At 43.1% G+C, this 21,816-nt stretch overlaps 1 protein-coding gene across 1 annotated transcript in view; it reads right to left on the reverse strand.

The window, feature by feature from the left end:
• Positions 1-21,816, reverse strand: part of dennd1b (DENN/MADD domain containing 1B) — a 120,724-nt gene that overhangs the window by 87,206 nt on the left and 11,702 nt on the right. The window contains exon 3 of the mRNA XM_069680173.1: positions 7,767-7,810. Coding sequence (XP_069536274.1) covers positions 7,767-7,810 — 44 coding nt within the window. The remainder of the gene's footprint in view (positions 1-7,766; positions 7,811-21,816) is intronic.

Consider the following 21,816-nt stretch of genomic DNA (forward strand, 5'->3'; position numbering starts at 1 on the left):
TGTTGTAATCATATCAATCCGCCAAAAGAGGTCCGGTAAATTTGACGTCAGCCCGTTTACAGATGGAAAAAAGAACAGAGACGAAAACAGTGGAGAGAAAGCAATAAAAGTTAAACAATGCAAAAATAAAAGTTTGAGTGATAACAGCTAGCTTAGCTCATTTCTATGTGAGTAATAACAGCTAGCTTAGCTCATTTTATTGTGAGTAATAACAGCTAGCTTAGCTCATTTTAATGTAATTGATAACAGCTAGCTTAGCTCACTTTATTGTGAATGATAACAGCTAGCTTAGCTCATTTTATTGTGAGTAATAACAGCTAGCTTAGCTCATTTTAATGTAACTGATAACAGCTAGCTTAGCTCACTTTATTGTGAATGATAACAGCTAGCTTAGCTCATTTTATTGTAAGTGATAACAGCTAGCTTAGCTCATTTTTATGTGAGTAATAACATCTTGCTTCGCTCATTTTAATGTAAGTGATAATAGCTAGCTTAGCTCATTTTTATGTGAGTAGTAACAGCTAGCTTAGCTAATTTTAATGTGAATGATAACAGCTAGCTTAGCTCATTTTAAGGTAAGTGATAACAGCTAGCTTAGCTCATTTTAAGGTAAGTGATTACAGCTAGCTTAGCTTATTCTAAGAAGGCCAGAGTTAACCGTTGCTATCATTTTTAAATTAATGAGGTCATTTCCGAATCAATATATCGTGTCAAATTGTTGATTTCTTAATTAAATAATAATATGTTATAAGCGGGGTGAGATAAGATATTCTGCTCATCCTGTCGGGGTTACATTCTGCGATAACACCCTGCTCACTATACATTATCCCTTACATATACATACAATATTTGCCTCTTTCCAATGTCTAATTTGCTAAAAGAACATGGTTTGACATTGTTTTAACATGCTGTGCTACACTAAACTTTGAAACTAGGAAATATTTTTACAACTTCAACAACCTGCTGTAAGCATCAGGGATTGGTGTCCAACTGAACCAAAGGGCAGGAGCTTTTTTCTATGATCCTTCATCCGCACCAAATTGCATCAATAAACGATGTGTTTGAAAAAAGGCTTGTGACTCAGTTTCTGTTCTCACTTAACCAGCGACATTTTCCAAAAGCAACAAGCTCATAAAAAAAGCAGGAAGTCACAAGAATACTGCTCAAGTAGAGGAGAGAAGTACTCTAATATTTTTTAACAACATGTCTTGGCATGCCATAATTAGCACAAATTGATTGTACATAGAAATGCATACGTTGATATCAAAGCATAGATGTATCCTTTTAGTACTGAATCACCCACTGTAGCCTTGGCGCAAATGAAAAACAGCATGTTATATGGTTATCTCCATGCAGTATGCAGCAGGGAGATCAAAGGTTCCCTATTAAAATGTGCGGAATGGCCATAGAGAGTTACCATCAACTTAAGTTCACAGCTGAGAGAAGGCATTGCAGTTAAATATATTCATAATTCAATATTTCCTTTATTTCTCTCTGGATTTTTCGGCTGGCGGATTAAAAAAAATTGGTTTATCAGTAATTTGTAATGTCCTACAACAGCGTAATTCCAGGGGAAATATGAGATAAGGTGTTTGGAAACAAGGAGGTTGATGAACCAGTCGGGAGCAAGGCATACAAATGAACAGACAGGATGGAGTCAAGCAAAAAACAGAAATGTTCATTAATAGAGTTATGAAGGCGGAGAAAGGAATGACAGGGCTGGAGACGGAGAGTGAAAAATAGGAAACAGATTAACAGGAGAACCAGGGGGTCGAGCAAGAATGCGTCTAATGCTGATATGGCATGAAAGTAAACACAAAGTTATCTATGTTTGTGCATGTCTGTGCATGTACGTGTCTGATATGCAAGTAAACTGGATGAAAAAAGCTTCATTGAAGAAAGGAATGTGCAACAGAGCACAACACAGAACAGAGATGAGGAGAAATAGTGTCAAGAGAAGAAGGACCAGCAGAATGTGGAGTGATCACTATAACCGTCGCCTTTTGTTCATCTCCAAGGAGCAGAGATACTGTAAGTGACAGTGCCTATGAAAAGGTGCATGGTAAGAGGGGTCAATCTGAAGTGTTCAGAAATACAACAGAAATGTGGAATCACTGGCAGCCATAAGGAGGGAGATATCACTCTAAAGTTGCAGTAATTGATTACAGTTAGTTACATTAACTTATTTAGTCAAAGAGGTGGGGTAGTAGCGAGCAGCCAACGGTAACGTTGATTGTTGTAAGGGTTGCAGCTGCAATGCAGATCGTGATGGTGCATCTCCGCTGAAAAAAATTGAAAAAAACCCATAACATTTTACATAAAAATATTAATATAAAATATCAGCAGCAATTAAATCCAATGTAATGAGGTGTGTCTTAGTTGTCCAAGCGAGTGTTAACATCTGACATTGATTTGCGGACACTGGGTCACATGACATGGAAGCTACTGAAAAAAAAACCGTACAATTTTCTATATAAGTGTTTCTTCTACACCGAATTTTACGGTATTTGTTTTCTGTTAATGCAACTTGAGAGGTTTAAGGTAATCTGAGAGTTTAAGTTGACATAAACTACATAACTAAGTCCATATTACTTTATTGATTAGTTCAATATACTCACTCATTTTAAGTACACTGAATGGAATGGGTACTGTTTACTTAATGTATTTAAGTTACCTTAACAATAAATAAGAGATTTGGTTTCCTCAAATGGTTTGAGTTGAACTTATCAGGTTGTACAGTGTACTTTGATACATTAAGTGCTCACATCTTTAAAGAAGTACAGCTTACTCAAATCACACATGTTCATTCTGAACACATCATTTCACATGACTTGACACAGTTAAGTTGATTAATTTTCCCAAGGTCATCAGTTTCCTAATTTTTTTAAGTAAAATTATTTTAACTATTCTTATGTTTATATTGTATTTACTTTTGTCTTTGTGCGGTTGCAACACCTGAACTTCCCCTCTGAGGATCAATAAAGGATTATCTTATCTTCCGTACTAAATTAGAGCTAATCAAACCCTTGATGTATAAAGTGGTGTTGGAATGTTTCAGCCTAAATAATGTGTCTACTTCCTGTTTGTGTTGGTAAAGAAAGTAAAGTAATTTGCAGAAGGGGGTTCTGTATGAGTGACACTCTTAAAAGCTGTCGAGTTTCTCTGTAAGACTATAAATGGTCGTCTGTTTGTGCAACTTGCCGAGAGTTTATCATATTATCTTCTGTTCTCTGCAGAGGAGCAGACCTTCTATACACCACACTGTGGTTAGCAAGAATTAACTGGCAGAACCATTTTCTGTATATGTGTGTGTGTGTGTGTGTGTGTGTGTGTGTGGTGTGTGTGTGTGTTCAGTCTGCTGTGTTTTTTCCACAACTTTGGGATGAGATCTGAGAGGAAACGGACAGATTTCCATCTGTCTGCTTCATTTGCAAAAAAAAAAAGCCCTTCTTGCGATTCAAATATATGCTTTAGCCACCTCTCTCTTGCCCTCCCTCTCTCTCTTCCTCCCTTCCACCTCTCCCTCTCTATCCGAGTGGCATCTGCGGATGACCAGGGCATCAAGAGTCTCAGGGGCTGAGGGAGGAACAGGGGGAGCAGGAGGGAAAAAGAAAGAGAGGGAGAGAGAGAACGAGGGAGCAAGCGCCTCTCACTTCACATTTCCCCAGCACCACCCCGGCGTGCCAGCCAGCCTGCAGTCTGTTCTCCTTTGAGCTTTCTATTCTACCACAGCACAGAAAAAAAATCAATTCATATTTCCATAATCCACACTCCTGTCTGTCTACATGTCTTTGCCTCTCCCCCCCGCCCCTCCTCCCTCATCCCTCTCTCTCTCTTTCTGCCTTCCTCTCTCTCCCCTGGGGTAGACTAACCCCTCCACCCCGATCCTACGGCCTACAAATGTCATTACGCTGAGCAACAATAACGGCCTAAACAAAAGGGGGCCTTGCTCTGAGCCCTGAGCCCCGAGCCCCTCTGCGGAGACTGTTGGCTGCTGCTGCCATATGCTGGCCAGCTCGGGCCGCAGAAAGAGACGGAGACTGTGACTACAGAGGACTCCAGCCTGCAGCCCCACAAAGGAGGAAAGGAGCCCTAATCCTGGTAATGAGGCCCGTGAATACAGCCTTTATGTATACGGGGGAAAGGGCCAATCCCTCTGTACACAGCACGCTAACTAGCCATCTTAAGGGCCATCTTATCCACACAAACGATCTGGTCGACAACAGAATGAAAGAGAAGTAAGGTTTTAGGGGAGGGGGGGGCTACAAACATGTTGGAGAAGAAGGATGAGACAGGCCCATGTCAACACACACACTGTTTACACTATTTACTTCTCTCCTGGATTCAGCTGCTCTTTTTACTCCTTTTCCCATCACTTCCTTTTCCTGCGCCTACCTCTGTAAGTGTGTAATTTCTCGCTCACACTCTCGTTCCCTCACTCCCTCTACCTCTTACTCTGATAGCACGCTCTGGTTCTTGTGGGGCAGGCAGACATCGCCTGAAGCATCTTTCTACAAGCCCGTTTATTCCTCAAAGTGGATCAGAGAGGCAGGAGGGCTGTTTAAACTCGCTGGCTCGGCTGCTGCGCGGAGAGATAGTTAGCCTACGCACATATTGTTGTCTTTTTCTCCCAAGTTGACCGTTTTTCCCCCTCAGTCCACAGATGGGCGGCTGCAGTCAGCTGTCCGGTGATTTGCTCCAGGACTTGTTTTGTGCTGTGGACACTTTTGGAACACAAACAATATGCTGCATGTCTTGTTTTGTTCCTGTCAAGTAGCCGTCACATGCAGCAGCAACAACAGGAAAGAGCTTAAAGCTCATCTACTTACAGAGCGATGTGCACAACATAGATTGATGCACACATTCCTCCAAGCTGTGTGATCGTTTTGATCAAGTTGGATCTAGACTGTTGTTCTTTGAAGGTGAAGCCAGAGAGATATAATAAAGGCGCCCTGCTGCGGTGCTGCGTTTTTCCAAGGGTAAAGAGCAAAGCTTTTAATAAAAGGGATCTTAAATCACTTTAAATTACTCCAAAGCTTTTGTTTGTTCATGTATGTGCACGTTGTTCCCCCTGAGACAGCGCAGAAGATTTGGCTTAAAGCTAAATTTGGGTCCATGACAACTTGGGTCTGATTTTGTAGTTTGGGCCATCATTTATCTCAGTGACAATAACGATGTACTCAACAAGGTAGTTTCAGTGATCACTGAAAGGAGTCGGAGGGGGCCGAAAACACTCAATGAGCATTTACGCAGACTTACAGATTAGAAAAACTTATTCTGAAGAGAAAAAGAGGAAGTGTTTTCCCCTGATACTATCAGGCCATCAATCACAGACTGTATAAAAAGATGGACGACGTAACATCTCCCTCAAAGTGAAGCTTTAACATTTTCACAAGCGCCCCCTGCTGACTGGCTGCAGTATAGGTCATAAAGCCCGCCTCCTCCATGTTAACAGATGGGACATGAGTCAAACTATGAAATCAAAATACACGTCAAATACATGTTTCTCAAACATGGTTTCTGTCATTATAGTTAGTTCTTATCATGCTGATTTCCGTTTAAGTGTTCACTTTTCTGACAAGTTTATTTTTAATTAGTTATTTGATGCTGTCAAAAGGATGATTGACAGCTCTGTTGACAAATACGGCTCCTACAGCCGATCTGTTCCGGATTAGCAGAGTAGAGGACGAACAGTGAGAGGAGACGTAACTAAAACAATCACTACAGTCATTTACATATCTGTGAAAGTCGCCAGCGTGCGGCATCTTTGACTTTTTTTAAATGTGTTAAAAAAAGTTAAATGTGTGTTTTGGTTAGTGGAAGGGGCGGGCCATCGTTACCTTGGCGCCGCCCGCCGATCTCTACAGCTCAGTCTCTGGCTCAAAATAACGTTTCCAAGGCACGATGGCAGCGCCCGCCTCGGGGGCATTTATGCTTCAAATAAGTACAATGCGAGTAGATGGAGACATGTCGTCCATCTTTATATACAGTCATTGGTATCAACCAAACCTGGAACTGAAGTGATACCAGTGCTCGTTTGATTTCCCAAATTTGAAATCTAATGCCTCTATCTAATCTAACCTGTACTGAATGTACTGAAGAACATTTAATGTAATGTAACACGGCCAGGGACTGCTTTGGTATAACAATAGTTTTTTGGTATTTGGCAGCCGAGCTTGAATTAATTCATTGAATTGATTGTGGACAAACTGAATTATCTCAATAATAAAGACTTTGTTTTATATGAATCAATAATTGTGTTAATATTTATTTCGTGCAGACGTACTTTCAGCTTTCATCTTCAAATGGAATAGTTAGTACAATCTAGCTTGTTGTAAAGGATATGCTACCTGTGAATCTGGGAATTGAAGGGTAACTCACGATACGATACGCGGCTCACGATAACGGAAATATCACGATACAGTGATTCTGCTATAATTGATATATTGCAAGACAATCATATAATGACACTTCACGATAAACGATTACAATGTTACAATTTCATTTAGCAGACGCTTTTGTCCAAAGCGACGTACAGCTGAAGGTTAATGATCTATGCATTCATATCCGATGGCTGTGCCTACCAGGAGCAATTTGGGGTTCAGTTTCTTGCCCAAGGACACTTCGACATGTGACTGTAGCAGTCAGGGATCGAACCCCCAACCTTCCGATTGAGAGATAACGACTCCACTGACTCCACAGCCGCCCTGATTTGTCTTCTGATTAACAGAAGACAAACAAAATGCCCCAAAAAAGGTAAAGTGCGTGTAATTATTCACTGCAGTTTGGTGTCAGTTTCACAGAATTTGACACAAACAGATGAAACAATGTTGTAAACAAAATTTACAGAACTATAGGGACTTGAGAAAAGTGGCTGGTGCATCTCTTCACTTATTTTCCCCGCTGTCTGACGTTATTCCACTGTCTTTTTCTTCTTCTTTTATCCTGCTGTCAACTTCTTCTCCGGCCAATTAATTTCCGTTCAAGTTACCCACGTTCATGTCACAAGGGCCACCGCGAGGAGTCATGAAGTAGTGACACAATGAGTCGAATGTTTAGTAGCAACGTTTCCTCGTTTCAAGATCAGTGCTAATCCGTTAATGAGTATAATATTATAATGACGAGAACTGATAACCACAGGTACAAAAATAGAGATGTTTATAACCCTGCAATACTTACCTGTCACTGGTAAGTATTAAGAAGCCTATGGTGTGCCCTAAAGTACTTCAAAACTGCTGCAGATTTCGGCTTTAAGATTGAAAACAAACCCAATAATGCAATAAATGTGAAACAATAGGAAGAGATAGACAGAGAGAGAGAGGGAGAGACAGAGAGAGAGAGGGAGAGACAGAGAGAGGGAGAGAAAGGGGAAAACAGAGGTGTGCATTCCTGTCACGGTTGCATGATAATTACTGATTCGTCGGTTATTGAAGACCTGCTCACTGCTTTTCATTACCAGCAACAGACGTACAATGAGACAGAGAGAGAGACAGAGAGGAGGAGGAGGAGGAGAGGGAGAAGGAGAGGAAGCACTGATGAGGATGAGGAGGAGAGCGGTGCTGGCGGTGGTGGTGGTGGTGGTGATAGGTGTTGGGGGAGGTTACCACAGGATGGCAGGGTGAGCGAGGGCATTAGGCGAGGAAGGGAGATGGGAGAAGGAAGAGGAGGAGGAAGGAGGTAGAGGTTGTCTGTAACAGTGAACGAGAGAGAGAGAGAGAGAGAGGAAGAGAGTGAGAAAAGAATGAAAAAGCAGAGTGTGTTCCAACCTGGTCTGTGTGGTCCTGGGGGAAGCTCCACAGCACGGTTGGATCTAGAGGTAATTGACAGACAGCATTAATCAGCGGGTGAGAAACACACCGTCTTCGCTAGCTGCCTCAGAACACATACATATTAATGAGAGGGGTGGGGGCAAGGGTGGCTGCTGCGAGTCTGTGCACGCTCGCACACACACACACACTCATATACTTACTTATACACACACACACACAGGAAAGCGTACAGTGAAAGACAAGAGAGAGAGTCTCGGCTGTATGTGCTGTAAATATGCTAATCTATATCCTCAGTGTAGATATGATAGCTTATATTATACACCAAATCAGGCCCGTTTAAGGAAGTCATACCAACACACACTCTGCTTCATTTGCTTAATTATTCCTACATTGATACAAGCCTGGGTGTTTGCAGGAGAGATGTAACATCTGAGCCAAAAGCTTTATCATTAGAACAACAGGGCTTTGAGATACGAGTTTCAGTTTCATAATAACATTACGGCTGAGAGATTACACAAATGGATTCACTTATTTATGAATCGACGGGAGATTAACCATATCTATATTGTCATGTTGGTTATTGAATGTAAATACAGAACATAAGCAGGGCTCAATTTTAAAGCCTACATATTAATTCATTCATAAAAACTAATAGATAAAATATCCATAAGTTGAAGTTCTGGAAAAGCTTGAACGGTCATTTTTTCTTGAAAGAGTGAGCATCAACATTTATCCTGTTCAGAGAGTTAGGGTCAGAGGGGCTCGAGCCTATCCCAGCTGTCACTGGGCGAGAGGCGGGGTTACACCTGGCTGACGCACAGAGACTGACAACCAATCGCACTTACATTCATATTTACGAGTCACCAATGAACCTAACGAGCATGTCTTTGGACTGTGGGAGGAAGCCGGAGAACCCACGCATGCACGGGGGAGAACATGCACACTCCACACAGAAAGGCCCACTGCGCCCAAACCTGGATCGAACCAGGAACCTTCTAGCTGTGAGGCTGGAGCGCTAACCACTGCACCACAGTTAATTGGCATCAAGTGCAAAACATCAAGTACAAGCAAAATATCAGCCTTTTTCTCTTAGAGAGACGCAAAATATCTTTCATTTTTGTTAATAAGCTGTTACTACTACTACTGTTTCCTTAGCGTGACTTGTGCAACATGTTGAATATCTATTAAAGCTAGCTTCAAGCCTCGCCTCTCGCAGGCTTAAACCACGTGCTTGTATGGCAGCAGCCACCGAGCCTCAGCCTGAACACAGGGGTCTCTGGTAAACACGGCTTCCCCGGCTCCAAGGTCAGCCCGTGACCTCGGCGGGAACAGCAAGGGTTTGAATAGAGGAGCTCTCACATGCCAGGTTCACGGTCGTGGACATACAAAAGGCCTACTGGCTCCTGAACACACCCCCACCTCTGCATAAACCAAGCTGAATGTGGATGCACCAAACCTTTGGATGGACATGTTGATACTCCAGTCAGAAAAACTAGAAATGTGAGGTAAGAAAACAGGTCGATTAAGTCATTCATTTAAAAGACATTTGACCATTTGAACTCAGGTAGTATTTGGGTACCATCCTTCCCTTTGCATTTGCCCTAAAACATCCGTATAGACATTTATGACGCCATTGGAGATGTGCACTACTTTAGAGGACATGCAATTACACACAAAGTGTAGAGTAGCTTCATGGCTATCACACCAGGCCGCCTGAGTGAGACGGGGGCACACAATGGACAAACGGATGACAGGACGCAGCAGAATCCATCATGCCTTACATAATCCTGTTGGGTAATTTCATGGGCCCCATCTTGAAAAGAGCGGCGCAGGAAAAAAAAGCAGCAGAGCTCAAAGCTCTACACTCCAACTCCGACTCCCTCCCTCCCCCCCCTCGTTCATTCTACCCTATGATCTGCCACAGTTAGGGCTATTTTATGCTGATTTACTGGGTGAGAGGATGGGAACTGCTGCTGGAGTGTGATACAGGACGGAGTAAGGGGCAGGAGTCACAGAGGAGGAGAGGGGAGGGGGTCCAAAGCTGGGAACTTTTGGCAGCCTAGCCTTCTTTCACCAGTGAGCTGGAGATGTAGCAATTGGTTGGGCTAATTGGTTATGGTATTGGATTTGTGCATTGACTGGCACACTTGCCAACAACTGATTGCCTTTGTCCATGTCACGTCTGAACCAGTGGGCTCACTGTTGGCTGTACAGTGCGACTACATGTGTGATGAAGTTCTGATGGTGTCTGCAACAAATATGTGCAAACAGCTTAGATATTTAACTTACTTTATGTATAGGACAGCTGAAGAGAGACAGGAAATATTGAGAGAAGAGGGGGATGACATGCAGCAAAGGGCAGAGGGCGGGAATCGAGCCTGCGGCCTCTGCGTCGAGGACTGTAGCCTCTGTGTATGAGGCGCCTGCTCTGCTGACTCAGCTAAACCAGCGCCCCAAAATACAGCCTCGTTTGACTTTTCATACAGGAACAGCACAGGTGAGAATTTCATTAACAATGACTATCAAGAGTCAGAATGAGCCACGTCAGCGAGTCATTCTGCACAATGCCAGTGCTGTGGAATTTTAATGATCACACAAGAGCATTTCCTGCAATGAGAAGCCAAAATGTAAAGGTAGCTTTGCGCTACCTGTAAATGCTTTATTCCTGTAGCCCTAAGCCTCATCTCTTGATCCAGAGATAACAAGACTATACAGCTTTTATTTACGCTCAGTGTGATTTAATAGCTGAATGTCTTTCTTATAAGTGTAGTTAGTTTAATAATAATAGTATTTACTACTCAGCTTGTCTGACATGGTGATAAAAAGGGGGCAGTAGAGTAATGCTATCATTAAAGAGGGGGTATTATGCTAAGACATATTTATAATGTTACAGTGTTGGATGTCCAGACTAAACATGGGTGAAGTTTCAAATCTGTAGGTCAAAGTATGTTGGAGTAATCCCCTGGGTTCTCAGCTCAGTCGGCAGGCTGCTGTGAACGCCAGGTTTTACACTGTTTTTTCTACACGCTGTGCTTTGTGACATCACAAAGTGCAGCCTCAGCAGGCTTCAGAGAGCTGGCCAATCAGAAGGAAGTGGGCTTGCAGGGGCGGTGTTTCTTAAAGGGACAGAGCCGACTGACACAGAGCACCAGGGTGAGAAAAATGAGTTTTTTTAACTGTAAATTATGCTAAGCTACTCCACATGTATCACCCTTAACAAACAAGTTCAGCAGCTGAACATCACAAAAGTAATAAAGGAGAATCTTATAATCAATTACTTACAACGTTGTTGAATAAAATTAGCTGATTAAACTGAGGATTTGCTGCAGTACTATGTTTTATATATGTACTTCAGAGGTTTTGACTGTTGGTAAAACTAAATAATAAAATAATAATCACACGAGCTTCAAACATTTTCTACATGTGGACTCGAGTTTGTTCAATTCAATACGGAGTGACACAGAGGGAGAGCGCTGTGGAGTGGGAGAGAGAATGAATAAAGGGAGCAAAGGAGGCAGAAAACAGTGAGCTGTAACAACACACACAGAAATACTTTTCTCGTGCAGCCGAGGACATACGAGAACTTCAGAGGCCTACCAAACACCTTCCTTTATCACTCAGATCTCCTCTTTCCTCTGCATTCTGTGTGCACTTTCCTCTCCATGCTACAGGCTCTTATTCTGTCTGTTCTGCTCCACCTCCACATCTCTCTGCCAATCATTTTCTTTTACATATTCCTCTCGTTTTTTTTTTCTTCTGCCTGTTTCTGCCTCATTTCCAGCCCTTCTCCTCCTCGCCGCTCTCTGTTTCCCATGCTTGCCTCATTTTTTCTGTTTCTTCCACAACCTCTCTCTCTCTCTCTTTCTTTCTTTTTATCCCACCCTCCCCTGCAGCTCTCCGTCCTCCTCACTTCTGCACCCCCCCCCAACCCCCCCTCTCTATTTTTCTCACCCTCTTGCGCTCGTATACCCCTCCTTTCAGACGTGCGGGGCGTGTGGTGGACGCAAGAGGGGGCCTGAAGGGGGTTAAGGCTGAAAGTTGAAGGTTACAGAGGTGAAGAGGACCCCTGCTGCTCCGCCAGGGGACACAAATGTCACCATGACAGATCCTGCACCGGTTAATCCCCCCCTCCCCTTCATCAAAAACACACACACACACACACACACAGACACACACACCAGAGCTGTATGACACCAACCAAATAAGTAAAACTGAAGATTTCTGAGCCCTGCGATATCAATGCCAACTCAATTTTCTTTTCAGCACATAAAATATTTGAGGTGTCAATGACTCGCTCATAATTTCCTCCATTTAAATGTCATCAAATGTTTCATTACTTGATTTGCAATGCAGAGGCTCCGGGCAGCTACGAGTCCACACAGCAACAACATTGCTCTGTGTTTGGACCTTTTAGGATCTTGCACTTTGAAGACACAGGCTGTGGATTTTACAAGTGCATTGTGTAAATGTTTTGGCTCACCCACAGGGTCATAAAACCTTTCAGCATGCGGCAGACAATGTTAGCTGTCACTTGCAATAAAATATGACAAAGTCAGAGACGCAGAGGACACCAGCAATGACATATGCAAGCGCAAGCGCAGAAACACACACACGGATACTGCATCCCTTTAAAGGGTTGAAATGCAGCACCTTGTTCACTGGCAATTAAGTCATGTAACAGCAATTCCTACATTTTAGCGTTAGCCGTAATTATTAGCTGTGTCTCAATTCAGGGGCTGCAGCCTTCAAAGGAGGCGATCTATGGAGGATGAGTCATTCACAGCCCGCGTTGACGCTAAAACCGAAATTAAATGAGACGCTTTGGTCTACGGAGGATTTCCTGTTTGTGCCACAAGCTGTTCCCGCCCTTACCTTTGCATCACCAAACGCTGCTCCTGTCGCCTAGCAACAGGTAGCTAGCAGGCTAGCTATTTTTAAGTTTTAAGGCCCCTTTTCCTTTCCTTTAACATGTATAACGCTAGCTATTCGACTGAGTTGAAAGCAAAAACTCCTGTATTCCTCGGCCGCATAAGAGTCCGCCAATCTCGTTTGAATTGGCGTGCGATGAATCTCGGGATATGTTGTGCCGCGAAGAATGCACCCAATGGATCCCTTGTGGCCCGGGAAAAGGAGGACGCATTCGTGGGCCGCATCTAAAGGAACCTTCGACTCGTCGCTGTGACATAATCGGCCTTCAAATATGCCCCCCGAAAGGATGCAGCCCCTGGATTGGGACAAAGCTGTTGCTTATAGTTATAAACCACTCCCTGCTCTTTGACGCTGCACTTCCTGCTAACTGTTTGTTGACGTGTTCCAACAGCCTTTTTTTCCTCACCGATACCCAGCCTGGAGTACTGGCTGATATAGTACCCCTCAAATACCAGTGCAACTATAAAATATGCACTTATTATTAGTGGAAAAACAGTGATTGCTGAAATATTTGTTGCTCTGACTTCTTCTGGTCACACTCTGCACCGCACTGTTGTTTGTTATCGTTACATGGTACTGGTATCGTCAACAGGAAAACTCTACTGTTCGTCCGTGCATCTATCTTATCTGTCGAATCACGCTCTGTTAGATTCGTTAGACATCAGCCCCTTCTTCACATATCTCCATCTAAGCCGGAAATGCAATGTGTTTATTGCACTTCCTGCAGTTGATGAAATCTACAAAGAGCCGTTGCAAACAGCATAAAAAGCGTCCATTTGATGGCAGCTAGAGTGACAAGAGGAAAACAACCTATAGCATATTTCACCCTGCTGGAGCGTAAACAGATCCAGTGGGTGAGAATTGAATTGAAATCACCTATCCAGAGTTAGATTCCTTCATTCACACCCCGGGAAATAGAGGTGGGCGAAATGTGATGACAAGCTCAAGGAGTGACCACCGCTGGCGAATGTGTCCTTTACAAGTACATGCGTGTTTACAGATGGATACTAAGCTCAGGAGTGAATATTTACAGTACAGTAGCATGTCCATTGATCTCAGAGGGCTTCAAGCGTGGCTGACCTCCAGCAGTCGCGATGGGGGCAACATGCAGGAAGCCCCTGAGCCGTGACACAGATACCGGGGGAGGGAGGAGGGGTGGAGGTGGTGGTGGTAGAAAATCGATGTTTTGGCTATTCCTGAGACGCCTGTCTTTAAAAGTCGGAGGAGAGGAGTGAGCGCGGAGAAAGGAGGGTTAATAGGTGAAGGGTGCTGGGAACTGGGAGCGGGGCAACAGGGGAAGGAGTGGGAGGAGGAAGGAGGAGGGAAGAAAAGGATGGATTTCTGCAGAGTGGGAGGTAGACCGCTGCCTCTCTCGGCTGACACCGCTTCCTTCCTACCTCACTCAGGTGGATCATTAAACGTGATGGGATTAAACAGAATAAATTAGCAGTGTATGTGAGCACAGGAACATGAGAGGAATAAGCCTACCCCTTCATCTCTTATTTCTTCTATTCTCCGCATAAATCTGTGTCTACTGGCACTTCCAAGTAGGCTAGAAAATGAGAAATGCTGGCATCTTCTTCTTGGCATAAATCGACGCTTCTTGGGATTTCCAAGTAGGCTAAAAAAGAATCTGTTGGCAGAGGATGTCATTCCTAATGCTGCCCTAATGCTGCTGGCTGGAAGAAAAAGTTGGCGCACAACAGCAGTGTGTCAGAAAACCTGACACTGCCCGGCGCTGCACGGCAACTTATTCAACTTTAAGTCATTTTGTCACTGAACCAAAAAAGTACAATCCAACTTACTGACTTTCTTTGAATGACACGAGGCTTTATAAAAATAGCCTTTGCAAACTACTGGAAGAAGTATGATATACACACACACACAGCAGAGGCCTATGTTAGTTTCCATAGGATCACCTCTACAGCTCAATAACAGGCCTGAATGCGTGAATCTGGCTTTAAAACAGAGAGAGACTCCAGTGTAACACCAAAAGGCCTAACCCTAAATCCAGGGTGAATACACATTTAGATGAAAGCCCCTTGTTTATAATTCTCTATACTATGTGAATCAAACGCAGACTTAGAGCCCTCATGGCCATCCAATGTTCTAAAGGCATAAAAAATGCACTTTTTTCACCTTATTCCGTGAGCGACTGAATGTGTGTTGCGAGTGAATAGGGGGCCTGTTTGTTAAGAGAGGCCAAATCCCATATGGTGAACAGCAGCTCCTCTGGTGTGAAGAGAGGCTGTGAAAGCCACCGGCAGCCCCTCTCCTCCATCCGTGCTCCGGAGATGAAGGGATGTAGCGCCTGCCTCTCCTTGTTCCTCCTTTCTCTCGCTCCCTTTGCCTCCTCTCCTCCCTCTTTCTTGGCCAGGGGTTAAACTGCTGCACTCTAACCTCGTTGGCAGTGATTTCATTCACTCCGGTTCTCTTGCTCGCTCTCTCATCTCTGAGAGAGATTTATTTCACAGTATGTAGTGGATTAGGCCCCCCTCGCATGCCCTCGGACAAAAGCATTGTTTTAGCGCTAGCCTGCGCGCTGTAACGGGAGGAAGCTGCCGCTACTAAGCATCCACAATGCGGCCATTGTGGACGCGGGGCTGGAAGGACCCTGCCTCGGAGGCCGTCTAGACTTTGAGCCTGGGCCGATCGGAGAAACAGAGGGAGAAAATCCCATCAGGCAGTGGAGTGAAAGTTAACTAAGGTAACCTGCTGTGAACCTGATGAAGATGTCAAGCCAACATATGGCAAAAAATGTCTATTGTCAGAACAAGGAGCTTTCTTCCCTCAGAGGGAGGGTCTGCAGGAGGAGGAGGAGGAGACTAAAGAAGACTAGGGGGGTTGCACAACCTAAAGGAAGGAATAACTGTGGTGGTCATCGTTTTACTTCTGGATCAGTAGCCTTATTCTGGCAGGGAGGAGGCCCAACCCCTACACTCACAATTAAAGGAGTAAGCAGATTAACTGGCGTCTTTCAAAAGGCCAGCAGAAAGAAAAACACACTCACAGACGTTTAAAACTTTTTTTTCCCCCCTTTTGCCCATCAAGTCTGAGACTCACACGGCAAATGGTATTACATTTCATGCTGATTTAGCGAGCAGAGGTTTCCCGAAAAGAGAAACTTCTTAAACGATGATATGCTCCTTAACTTTACTGGTACGGATTGGTCACACTGCGTTGTTACTAATGACGACCCAGGGACCGAAACAGAAATGGTGAACGGCTGAGCGTAGCCAAAATAACATGGATTTCATTGGACCAGGTTTGTGTTTGATATCAAATCGGTGTTAAGAACTAAAGTGTGACATAAAATACTGATGCACAAGCCTCTAAATGCTTTATATTTTCTTATAAATGGCACAAGCTACTGCATCATCACGTTGGTTTGGATCAAGACTAGAAATAGGTCTAAATTTGCAAAGCAGAGATACATTTTAATTCCAATGCTTGGAAATGTGAATAAAAGAAAAAGAAAACAACCTCTAAAGGTAGAGCCTGATTTACCAGCCAAAAAAAAAAAAAATCAACTGGCAGGCTTCACATGTGAGAGATGCTGGCCTCGGGGATTTCTGAGCCATTTCTACAGCTTCATCTGAAAAAGATAAACAACAGCCTCAGCCACTGGAAGAAGAAGAAAGAAAGAGCTGCTTGGAGATGATGTGACCCTATTAATGCCACATTAGTTGTTCCGTCTTCCCAGAAAAATGCTTCAGCGGGACGAGCAGAGAGAGAGAGAGAGAGAGAGAGAGGAGGTGGAGAGAGAGGGAGAAACAGAGGAGTGAAAGCGATACTGTCTCCAGGCTAGTTGGGATGCAACCCAATTTCACAGCTTCACGAATGAGTGGCACAGCATATGGATGCAACCTTTGTGACAGCCTCTGTGTATCACCACGTATCAGCGTTGATATTCCCAGTCAGATTCCATACTGGTCCAACATTATGTCAAACAGCGGCTCCGCATGACTGCATCTTCAACACAACACACAGGCAGCCTGTTTGTTGGGGAGGGGGGGGTGGTTAGCCTCCTAAGCTAAGAAAAACAAACCGGCATCTCCCTAGACAGAATACTCTCCAACTTTTCTCACACTATGATGTTCGGTTGCCGCAGAATAATAAAATCAAGTGCTTGCTTTAAAGCAGTAATGTGCCCTAAAATCTGAGGTATAACCTGAAATATGAAATCTGAGATATGACCCAGATACTTATCTCCAAATAGACGGGGGAAAGGAAGAGAGACTGCAGTGTTTTGGTTGCTTAGCAGAAGTTAATGGTGCAGATTTCATCTCTGACTGATGGCTGGTTGGCTTATAAACCGACACTTCTGCATATCATCACATACCTCGCTCCATATGGTCGTACCATCTGCCACGATCAAACAACAACATCTATATAAGCATAATAACCTGATGACTGCCCTAAAAGCATTGTGTATGGTTGCACCATAGACTGTATCTAAAGATGGATGACATGACAGCTCCCTGAAAGTGAAGCCAAAACATTTGGAGCGCCCCCTGCTGGCTGGCTGCAGTATAGGTCATAAAGCCTGCCTCCTCCATGTTAACAGATGGGACATGAGTCAAACTATGAAATCAAAATACACGTCAAATAAATGTTTCTCAAGCATGGTTTCTGTCATTATAGTTAGTTCTTATCATGCTGATTTATGGCAAAATAAAAGTTTATTTCCAATTGCTTATTTGAAGCTGTCAAAAGGATGATTGACAGCTCTGTTGACAAATACGGCTCCTGCAGCTGGTCTGTTCGCGATTAGCCGAGCAGAGGAAGATCAGCGAGAGGAGACGTGACTAAAACAATCACTACAGTCACTGAAGTTTCTGTGAACGTCTGCTTCAGACCAACACAAGAAGCTGTTCTGCTCTTAAACACACCGACGTGCGGGATCTTTGCTGTTTTTTTTGGTAAGTTAAGTGTTTGTTTTGGTCAGCGGCTCCACCCGCCGATCGCTACTGCGTCGCTTTGGCTCCAAATGATGTCAGAGGGCTATTTTGGCTTCAATTTCATACAATGAGAGTAGATGGGGACGTGTCGTCCATCTTTGTTTACAGTCACTGGGTTGCATTATTTTTTGGAATATAAAATATTACAAATGAAATATGGGTCATGTAAGCAGCATAATCTGTTGGATATTGTGAATATTCTGATTGTAACATATTCTGATGAAGAAATGTTGGATATGCTGATAATATTCCGATTTTAGGGACAGTTTTTGGACATACACAATATGCGCCTCAATTGGAGTGTTTGGGACACAACCTTTTGTCTGTTTATTGTCAGATCGTTGTAAATAAAGTCTGAAAGGCTGCAGTTAATCATAGTATGCATGGAATTTAAGTGGGTGGAATATTTCTTCTTTAGCCGTGTGAATAGTTCAGGGTGTGTTTTTCTGTTTGGAATAAGAGCAAAAACTCGAATACTTCCTGCATGTAAACACAGTTATTTGCACATTTTAAAAGAGGCTTTGCCGCCAATAGGAACCCATGTTCTTTGTATCCATCTCAGGTAACTAAAAAGGCAGAAGTCTGTCAAATTTTGGTTTTTGGATGTGTAACTTCTTAAGTTTAAGAACGCTGGTGATCAGGTCATTGTCACTCAGTTACACACGCTTAGGGGAGAGTTCCTTTACTCGTCTTTGAAGAGGTGGTTGCAGCATCGGAGGAAACGCTGTGTAGCACAGCAGCTCCTTGAGGTGTGGAGAGGATCGATCTCAGTTAATGTCATATGGCACAGCACCCAGAGGCAGCCGCGTGGTGCTGATGACAGTGCAAAGCCTTGCCTTTGGCGGCTACAAGCTCGGTGCTGCCGAGCTGTGATTTGAAGTTTACGTGCAAAGGCTGACAGACAGACAGCTCTCAGTCAGGCAGTCAGACAGTCAATCTTTCCACAGGGATGACAATACATCTGTATCTGTTAAAAGCGTACAATAGTGCCGAGTCCTAAACACAGTCACATGGGTCTCACTGCTCTGCCGCCGGCCTGATGGATGAAACACTGTCAGGAAAACAGTGGGCAAACACTGACACACATTTCCACCACGTTTATACGGCTTCAACAGAAAGGGAAAAGGATGTGAGGTTTGGAGAACGGTAACGTTAAAGAGAAATTTGCTGGTATCCAGGTTTATCTCTTGGATTCAGGACTGCAAGTAGTTAGACCAACTGGCTAAATTGTGAATAATAAATCTGTGTCCGTTAGCCAGCTGGATGATTACACAGTCAAACCTCACCAAGTTGAATGAACTTTGCAGCTACGATTTTGGACGTTCCTTTATCTTTGCTGCAGTCATCGATTTAAGCTAACAGTCAACAAACTGCATGCGACTCACCTTTAACCCTGTCAATAAGCACATATTCTAGAGGGATCACAAAAGTGCACAGTGCAATAGTGATTCAGCAGACAGGACTAGGCTACGACATGTCAGCAGAACTACACCCACTTTCCCTCACAGTGTTTGATGTTGGTTAATAAACACACATTATACCCGCAATTGACCTATTAATTATCAGTGTTGTCACTGCTTTAGTGAATCGTCATCCACATTCACACAGGCCGCAAGTCTTTGTAGTTCCATAGAGATGCTTGAACTACAATAAACATAACTGGCTGACTGGTTGAGTTTCTATTTTTCTGATAAATTGATTGCAAAATTATGATGTCTAATTTTAAAGTTTTCCCACACATTACACACAGAGCAAAATGTATATTAAAAGGCATTTTACACAACCAAAAGTCTACCAAATACATATTCATTGTACATATATGATCTGATAGAGACGCAGCAATTCACCACATTTGAGAAGCTGAAGCTGCTTTATAATTTATCTAAAAAATTAATCAATCGTCAACATTTTTGACAATTTTTTTTCCTGTCAATGTCCTTATAAATATACTGACAAAATCTTTCTGCACTAGAGTGAATACAAACTTGAAGATTAAAGTATTCTAAAGTGTTGTGTGGGGTTGTATGAGGTTCTTATCAACAGTAATATACAGTGCAGAGTGAGACATGGTGCCGAGGGACAGGGCTGTCTGACGTCAAGGTGAAGTGTGAAACATTTTTAAATACAGCGTACACTTGTTTAGGACTCTTTTTGTTCAAGATTATTTTTCTGGCTTTTTGCTTTTAATAGAGAGGACAGCTGTACAGAGGGGAGTAGAGAGTGGGGGATGACATGCACCAAATGACCTGCAGATCAGGGGGCAAGCCTGTGATCAGTGCATCGAGGACAGTAGCCTCTATACATGGGGCGCCTGCTCTACCAACTGAGATAAACCAGCGCCCCTATGTAGGACTCTTTTAAGTTGGTAAAGTACGTGGTACATTTGACACCGCCCGCAGTGATGCTTAGCTTAACTTCCTCGTAGGAACTCCGACCGGCTTCTACTGTACATAGTGCACTTACTACTGATCACTATCTCATACAACCCCACTTCAAAAAACCCGAACTATGCCTTTAAGAGGAACAGAATTTAGGACTGAAAAAGCTGTTGACATGTATATCTACTATAAGGTTGAAAAAAATCATGCAGCAATTGCTAAAAAAGAAACACATGTTAAAGTTTCTAGGGTCTGTGGATAGAGTGTCATTTGTGATTCATGTTTTTTTAATTACATAAATAAAACTGACTTGATATTTAAGCTGAGCAGCACTGGACCAGTTAAAACCTGGTCAGAAGCTGGTCCTGAGGCCTGGTTGCAAAACACATGTTTAGTTATTCACAATGACCACAGATGCAGTCTGAAATCATTATAAGATGATTAAACTCCTCGCTTTACCTTAACCTGGAAATTATTCCACTTTCAGGAAAAACGGTGAACAATAGCAGTCAATAAGAAGGTCTTAAAGGAAGTGTTTGGGAGGTGAGGGATGACTAAATGTGTGTGTGTGTCTGTATGGAAACAAAGGCCTTGTGGATGAATTACATGATTTGCAGTGATAAATGGTCTCAGACATTCACAGAGACATCAAGATTGACCTATATTTTCTGTCCTGAAAAATAGGCCAGAACCCAAATTAAGGGCCAGTTGGGCAACTGCATGCATGTAAACGCCATCATCTTCACAGTAATTGTGTGGTGTTAGGCAACATAGGAGCAGCCCTGGATGGAGAGACGTAGCCTCGGGGCATAGCTGTTGACGTGTAAATAGTGAGGAAGGAAGCTGAGATGACAGCGCAGACAGGAGGCTTGTACTACTAGCTCTGCTTGACTTGGGTTTGGCCTTGGCCGCAAAATTAAGGTCTAAAGGACAACAGTCTAGATGTCAGGATACCAGTACTCATATCATGTCAATAAGTAGGTTGATTTCCTTAATTGCCGGGGAAAACCACGTTTCTGTCTTTTCATCCTTCATCTTCTAGATCGTTCTACATCAGTCTACATGGCAGCAGCCCCGTCCCGTCATTCCCCGACAACAAAACAAACTGGGGCTTCACCCTTTGTAACAATCTCTGCAATTTACTGCGCCTTCAATTTGTCTTAAAGTAGGTTTTGTGAAAGGCTAGCAGTCCTTATGAATCCCCTGCAAAATTCATACTCATCACTTAAGATCTTACGTGGTTTGCTATAAAATAATACCCATAAGACATACATCGATGTATGTATTTTTGTGTTATACTCAATTTTTAATCAATAACACATGTAAAGGTGGCTGTATGAAAATTTGAAAGAGGATAGTGTCTTTGAATTAAGAGAGACAGCAAAGGCAGGCTTCTGACTAGCACGCATTTTATGTGGGCAGGTAACACAGGAAATGAGTTTATATGCAGATGATATCTGTTTGTGTCTAACAAACAGAGCTGGCTCTGTCAGCAGACCTCACAAAAGGTGATTTACACCATAGTATGGTGTATATGTAAAAATAAAAGGTAATAATTTTATCCTATTTTGAACTAAACATGAACAACATGTAGCTGTATGCCCGCTGGTCAAAAAGACAAAGAGGGGAAAAAAAACAAGATATGACCATAGATCATAACCTGGAGAACATAGCCTTGAAGATCTGAATCAAAGACTGTATCCCCAAATTTGAAACATTTATCGTTTGTTTTGGTTCGCAAAGGAAGACGAAAGTTTAACAGGGTCAAATTGAGTTGAT

Source organism: Semicossyphus pulcher, unplaced genomic scaffold, assembly GCF_022749685.1.
Source record: "Semicossyphus pulcher isolate SPU_LCO1_2020_fin unplaced genomic scaffold, fSemPul1.0.p SCAF_4, whole genome shotgun sequence".
Lineage (NCBI taxonomy): Eukaryota > Metazoa > Chordata > Actinopteri > Labriformes > Labridae > Semicossyphus > Semicossyphus pulcher.